Raw genomic sequence first — 7,987 nt, forward strand, 5'->3', positions numbered from 1 at the left:
CATTGTCATTTATTCAGGCTTTCCTGAAGTGCTAAGCAGTTGTATTTCCCAGCAGTTAGCACCTGGTTAAGAAATGATCCCTTGTCCAGAAAAAACATTAAAAAGTGCCTTCAGACTAGATTATCTCATTGAGTGCTCTGACAGGTACCTTCCCTTTTTTCCCCTGGTTATGCCTTAAAATTTATTTGAACTGACATATTACTATTGCATTGCGAGGAATCCGTAGGTGTGGGAGGGATACCTAGGTCTCACTGACTGTAATCATCAAACCAACGGCTTGTTACAAAGCTAATAGAAGACGTTTCTTCTTTTTCAAGGAAATAACATAGGTTTTTGCTAAAGAACGCATCTCACCTCTAACATCACCAGGCATTTTAACTTGTAATTCCCTTGGGATCAAAGTCTCTCAGCTGCTTTTCATGGCACGTCTACTAATGCATTATTACTTTGTGCAGGGTTTTCCTGCAGCTGCAAGATCCCAAGGTGTCCCAACCAGAAAGGTAATCTCAGCCACTGAGATAGAGGGAGCATCAGAGACAGTTTATTCTGGTTCATCTGTCAGCAATGCCTCATACCCCCTCAGCTTGTCTGCACAAAGGCAGCGGAAGCTAAGCTCCTGCAATTTGAAGAAATCCAGGTTCGGGAATCCTTATTTTGGATTTTTAGCCAGTTCCCCTGACAGCAAACATGTGAGGTCCTTGGATCCTTCAAGACATCTAGGGGCAGCATCTCCAGTTAACAGCCAAAGCCCCAAAAACCTAGAGAGCTCCAACCCAATGAAAATCAACTTGGTCAACAGTTCAAGAACAAAGGAGCTTATGGTAGAAACAGATAAAAACAAACCGGTTTTTGTTATTTCTGAAGAAGGGGATGATCAGCAGCCTCTGGTCCTAGCAGAACATCTCAGTCAATGCGGAGATCATCTGTCGGAGCAAAATGCTGTGTATGCTCCAGCTGTGCCAGACAAACAGCTGGTGGCTTTGCCTGCCGAGGGGTGCAGTTCTGCCAGCTTCACCTCAAATCTTCCCCTTTGGGCAAAATCCCCTAGTTTATACAAAGCTCACATGAAGGCCCCTAGCTCTTCCAGGGACCAGCAGAGCTCGTCAGCCATAAATGTTAATACTACTGAGACCTCACAGAACTGTGATACTCTAGCTGCTCCTATGCTGTGCCAAGCTTCAGTCCAGTGATGTCCTCAGAAAGACTGAAACATCAGTTCACAAAAACAGAGGCAACAAGGGTGTGACCAGAGCAGAAGCTGTGCCAAGTAGTTGAGCGTGGCAGTCACAGATGGATGCAACTTTCTTAGCAGTGGTCTTTACTTCCCACCCGTTGGGATTGAGATTACGAGGATACATAACACAGCAGAAATACTATCTTCCCTTATGCTTGCTAACCTCATTCTTTTGCATGAAATTCTGTTGTGATTTATACAAGAAAGCATCCTCTGAAATTGTACTTCAGCCTGCAGAAAACCTTTTCTGGCATGAGAAGTGAAATTCATCTGAGATGGTTACGTCACGGCTTATATCTGAAGTGTAAATCCTCTGTCACTGTGCTATCACTCGAGCCTTTCTGTTGGGAGATATGAGTTCAATTCTGTTTATAGCTATGCCTGTACAATCCAAGCCTTACCAAGCCAAGGGTAAGAATTCAATCATGCATGTTTGCATACAGCTTTTTGAACTTTAAGCATTTCATAACTTCTGCACTCTAGCACAAAGTTTACCGAGCATTAGCATCTCTAATATTAAAGACCATGATTATCTCTTATCCTAACTCTTTAGAGAAAGAAGTGTACAGACAAGCTAGGCAACCCAATACAGGATGCTAGTTCTGTAAAGGTCTAATGTAGCTTTGTCTTTGCTAGATCTACATAGGCTTAACACACCCCAGTTCACTACATTTTTAAGTGACTCCTCATGGCAACAGGAGCATGTGTACAAAAACACTGAAATACTAGGAATAGTCTTCAGCACCCAACACTTGGATATTTGCAGCTGCTCTGATCCTCTATCCACCAGCTATTTATTGCTGGTAACGCACATTGACTAGAGAACTATTTCCCTTCCTTTAGCAGGCAAGACTTTGAAGACAAAATTAACTGGGGCAAACTCTGAGTGCTCATTTTCTTTAGAAATCAACTACTAAGTGGCTGTGCCTCCCTGATTACAAATCCAGAGCATTCAATGGAACACTGAACCAAAGGGAAGCCTGCTAGTCCTATTGCCTTTAATAACCCCATTAGTATTTTAATTGCCTCCTGGCTATTTTCCTATCTTTGCAAGAGACTCCTGCATGTTCAGCCCACAACTTAGAATTGTTTTGCTTTCTTAAATGAAAAAAATTCTCTATGAAGCTGTATTTTGCAGATGACACAGCACAATGTTTTAAAGCAATAGTAGGTCACAAAACAGGTGTCAGAAAGAAATCTTCTGTACAAGTCTTCCCCTGTATTAGCTACAGTGTTGCATTAAGTTATCTTAATCCTTCTATATGAACGTATTTAAGTCTGATTCCTGAAATATTTAACTGATTTTTTTATGATTTCACCTGCTATTACAGCTTCCATTTGCCACCTATTAATGTCTGATATGCAACACAAGATTGTAGGTTTTGCCTTCTATTTCGTGTGTGTTTACATGTCTACGTAGACATACAAACCTTGCATCTGGCACCAGTGAAAGCAAAACCACACATGCCCTTTAGCAGTTGACTCAAACACGCACAGCAAACAAGTCTCTGCATTTGTCATTACCAGACCGTGTTGAGTAATTTTGAAGCACAAGAGTCTGGAGCCAAGTTTGTTGTTGGGTTTTTTGTTGTTGTTTTTTTTTTTTTTAAATTAATGCTACATGATTCAAAGGGAAGAGTTAATATATTTATAATTTAAGAAAATATTTGGAAGTCTTTAGTACTCTAATAATAACTTCCACTGCATTAAATTCAGATACTTTGTAATTCAGAGTCAATGTTCTGTTACTTACTACATTGCTGAAGATTTAAGTACTAAAATCTACTTTCGAAAAGTACTTGTGTCCAATTATTGACAATAGCTACATTTGAAGGGCTGGAAAAAGTGGCTTTTTCAATAAAAGCATGTTTAACTATTCATTTCTACAATGTAATGACATTTGTTTTATTTATTTTGCTGAAAGACTAAGTTGTATGGGGATTGCCTCAGAGCCCTAGTACACGGTGTGGTGCACACCAGTACAACCTCCCTAGCAGTCGCTGTGATGGGAAGAGCACTAAAGCTGCTGCATCATTCAGTCAGCAAACCCCAAAGGTTAAATCCCATTTGATTCCTCCTCAGTAACCCACTGAGATAATGAGGTGGTTGTTTACAGACTCCCTCTACCACCTAGCTGTGCAACCAAAGAACAGATTTTTTGAAACCTGTGAAGACTGCTGCCAGAGGCTGATTTCCGTGGGAATCTGCATTTCCTTTCATATATATACTGCTTATCCTAACACCATGCACCTCTTCCAGCATCGCCTGCTGTAGCAGTATATAACCAGTTATACATGCAACACTAAATCAGGTATCATATGTTCAGCACGGACTATATACATATATATGTTGAGAAAGGCCCGCCTCTTGAAGAATACATCCATCTTGAACAGTGCTGCTCCTTCCCAGCAGATGTGCCTGACGCACCAAACTCTTCCAATGTGATGTGTTCTGCCACTAGAAGACCCTGAAGCCCAACGCCAGCCGGTGCGTGCTGCAGGTACACAAAGCGCTCGCTCAGCCCTGAAGAGCCGCGTGTATGACATACAGGAGACTTCAGTTCCTGACCTGTTTGGGGTTTTTTGTTTGTTTGTTTGTTTTGGGGGGTTTTTTGGTGGTGATTTTTTTTTTGGCAGATCACTAAAATTAACTGCTAAAGAGGTATTTGTGTTTTATTTTGTACCTTGAAAGAATTTATGAAGTATTTTCTTCCTCTCACAGCTGAAGGAGCAGTTTTGAAATTCTCCCCCCCCACCTCCCCAGGAACAGAAACAGCTTCTATCCATACTCTTCAAATAACCCATAACACAAATTTCAGAAATTCTGAAAGCTCTGGGTGGAATGAAGTGCTCTAATACTCTCAGCTGTAAATATTGACTAGGATTAGTTTTTAAGTCGTATTACTTATGGCATTTATTTTGTTTCTAGCAGCTATATTACTTGTGAGAGTTATGCTACCACTTTTTAATGACAGAAAACCTCATAACTCATGCATGGGCTTGGGAGTTAGTGTTACCTTTGCAGTAAGGCAGTCAGTTCACCGTGCTATTTTGCATACTGTAACTAAGCAGCAAATGGGATAAGCATGCTCAACACTTGCTGAAGAGGAGGAAAACACTTTCAATCACAATTGCATGGGAAAAAAAAAAGGTCCAAAAATCTTATGGAGCTAACAAACAGGAGTATTCTTTTCAGTAAATGTGAATTTGAATAACGTTCACTTTTTGAAAATTAATATTGTGGAATACACTAGGCAATCCTTCTAACCAATGTGTTAGGTAGATTGAATAGGACAAAAATATGTGGGCATTCCCTATTTTGTCATCATTGAAACAGAGCTTTAAAATAAAACAGAGCTTTAAAATAATAGCTTGAAGCTATACAAGCTGACAAGAACGCTGTGTGCTAGGTTTCTTACTGTCAGGTAATTAAAATGTTTGAAAACTGAGGCTCAATGGAAAAACAATCCAAATGATTTAACATGCAGCTAATGCATCCTCACTTTGAGGATTCAGAGTAACATTTAGCAGGAAAAATAACTTCTTAGCAGAAACATGAACTGAAATTTCCTTTCAGAAGTCTAACTTTTCTTTATGAGCAATTGTTACAAAGCATCCAGCTCACAATTGTTTGGTGCTTTTTTTTTCCTCCCTCATGAGGAGGGCACATGAGCCATAACAAAACACATTTGACTCAAATAGTCCAGTCAGTTACTAGATTTTATTCTAAACAAGATTAATTTGGATTGGAAAGAAAAAAAAAGAACAAGTCCTAAGCCAACACTTACCTAACGAAAGCAAGCAACTGAAACTTGGCAGCACTGAAAAGAATACCCAACAGAGACCAAATAGGGCTTCAACATATATTCATGGTCTGTCTAGAAATGTCTTTGATGTTAAACCTCCTATGGCACACTTAGCATTTTTTATAATTCATTTCCTATGGAAACTAATGAGCTTAAGGGTGAAATTACCTCATTGAAAGTCAAAATGGTGAAGTGTGAAGAAAAGAAGGATGACCTGAAAAGCAGATTTAGAAGCAATCTTTGCATATTAAGCATTGCTGTGGGAAATAGTATAATTAGTTTTCTTCAGAAGTTATTCCTTGGAATTGTGTAAGTGGTATTTCAGCCTCCAAACATCACGCAGAAAGAATATTAGATAAAATATGTGGAAAAAATGCAAAATCCCCACACATTCTTTTTAAAAATCAAGAGATCCTTTCCCTATTTCCAGTAACACAGGGCTGTGGGTTTATTTTTAGAGGGCAGACTGTACAAAATAAGGCCCCCTTCCAGCAGAAATTTCTAAGAGGCCGTAAGAAACCAGATTTTCAGAGCATAATTTAGAATTAAGCATTCTCCTCTCAAATACCTAACTCCTTTTACTTGAATCAACTTATTTCCCTAAGCTCTTGCTGTAGGCTAAGCCATCTGCACTACACAGTTGTACTGAAGACTAGAAATTGATACAAAATGGATGGGGTTGCTTTTGCAGAATGAATGAGCTCATGATTGATCTTTGAATATCAAATATCAAGATTTTTCTATTAAATAAGGGAAAACAGTATCAGAGCTTAAACACAAATTATCCTGCACAGTTATGGATTCAAATACTGGAGATACACTGTGGGCTCTCAGATAAACACTTGACTGTTCAGGTTAGTATGCTGTCAGCTATACCAGCTGCAAAAGGCCATACATTGCACTCTTTCTCACAATCATGCTACCACCTTTCTTTATTCTTTACAGAGGAAGTGCTCAAAAGAGCTCATGCTGTGTCAGATCTTATCACTTATCACATACATCCAAAATCAGCAGCTTCCTAAAACTAAATTAGTTACAAGTCATTTGTTGACATAATGGAAGATAAAACACTTAATTCCACCAATGTTAGGTGCAGGGCAAGCCAAAACCATTACAACTTTTGAGGTCTATCAGCTTTATGGCATACAGAAGAACACTGCATTTTCACTTATACATTACATAACTTGAGTCTGAATATCTTTTAAATGACAGCTGGTTTAAGAACAGCAATATAGATTAGCTACAACATTAAAGGATATCCAGCTTCAAGTATGGGAACAGCAGCAGTGCAAAAATCCTACGATGTTAAACTGGAGTTTGAAGCTTAACAACTCTGCCATCACTGTACTCCACCTCAGATAGGAGGACTTGTCTGTGCCCCGTTCTATTTACTCAGCAAGGGAAAAGTTCTATTCCAAATAAGTTCTATTAGTAGTAGCCATTTGAATACCTATCATTTACACAAACCAGATCATTGTCAAGATGAACACAATATGACAATCATTTTCTCTAGCCTGCTGTGTGTTTGTCACTTCAGTGTTTATAATACTGCAAGAAATTAAAATAGTATCCTCTTTTTAAAAATAGTAAACTTTTATTTACTAGCATCTCAAAGTCGTCTTGTTGACAAAAATGAATTCTATTTGTTATAAATCCTGTAGAGATACTGATAATCCTATCATCTGACACTTCTAAGAAAGTTCAAGAGAATTTCTTGGAAAGATACAAAACCTCATGTCATTCTCAATTACTGCAAGTTCAGGGATGATACTTAGTTGTAAAATCTCAACATTCAAATAGCTAATAGTTTGACCAAGCATTAGCAAGTGTTGCATACAAGCATTTCTGTGGTATAAGAGCATGCCACAGAAGAAACAGAAACAGACAAGTTCAGTGAGGTTTTTTTTGTTGGTTTTGTTTTTTGTTTTTTTTTTTAATTAATAACTTCTTAGTTCAGGGAAAAAATAAGTCACAAAAGAGAACTGGAAGAACTACTCTCCACCTTCTTTATAAAAGAATTTTCTCAAAGAGAGACACTATGTCAAACCCTATCATAATCACCTTGGTTTTCACAACATCTATTCTACCACATTTCATGCTCAGCTTCCAAACGTCTCTTATAAAGGAGGTGGGGGCGTGCTTTAGACAGGTTAAAAATATGCTGCACCTTTACAGTATTTAAACAATAACACCAAGCATAGTTCATACATTTATCACATTAACTATCACCTGGTAACCATACATTTAAAAAGGTCTAATGTATAGAGTATGTAATACCCATGACAGATACTCTTACTTACTTAAGAGCATATAAAGATCAGGATTTATTCACCCTCCCCATCTGCAAGTTAATTTCTCATCTCTTCCTGGTAACATAAATGACAAAAAAATCCCTTCATTCCATTGCACTACCGCAACCCTATATGCATAGAAAGGCAGATTAATTATCTGTAACAGGGAAAAGGAAGAGGAGTTTATAAAAGGAATTTGAAGGGTTTATAAAAGGAATTTGAAGAACTTCTACTGCACAGGTAGTTTAGATGTTAAATAGATGAGTTTTGTTGTTTGTTTTTTCCCCTGCCCCCTGTTCTTTTTTTCCTTAAAGTCACATAATACATCCCTATACAAACATAACTTGAGTAAGTGCAAGCGAGGTTGTACATAGTACTGTAGACACGTTATTCTTGACCAACAAAAAAAATTCAGCAGAAGAGGCTTGAACACTAGCACAGTGACAAGTTTATGGTGAAAGCCCATCTGGGGTGTGGGAAGTGGTGAATGAGAATGCAAAGCACATTTCTGCATATAATGTGCAAAGGCTTGATCTCCACAACTGCACTCAATTTGCTACATGCACAGCCAGAGATGAAAATGAGATCAAAAACAACTGGGAATGGTTGTCCTGAGAAGATACAATAACCATTAAAAAAAAAATAAACCAAAACATA

The 7,987-nt window shown here is 38.3% G+C and overlaps 1 protein-coding gene across 3 annotated transcripts in view; it reads left to right on the forward strand.

Annotated features, from left to right (window-relative positions):
* LOC119142791 overlaps positions 1-7,973 on the forward strand; it is a 39,416-nt gene extending 31,443 nt beyond the window's left edge. For all 3 annotated transcript variants that reach the window (XM_037376174.1, XM_037376183.1, XM_037376182.1), the window contains one exon: positions 456-7,973. In XM_037376174.1, coding sequence (XP_037232071.1) covers positions 456-1,190 — 735 coding nt within the window. In that variant the 3' untranslated portion in view covers positions 1,191-7,973. The remainder of the gene's footprint in view (positions 1-455) is intronic.
* The last annotated feature ends 14 nt before the right edge of the window (positions 7,974-7,987 follow it).

The sequence above is a fragment of the Falco rusticolus genome, chromosome 1, assembly GCF_015220075.1.
Source record: "Falco rusticolus isolate bFalRus1 chromosome 1, bFalRus1.pri, whole genome shotgun sequence".
Taxonomy (NCBI): Eukaryota; Metazoa; Chordata; class Aves; order Falconiformes; family Falconidae; genus Falco; species Falco rusticolus.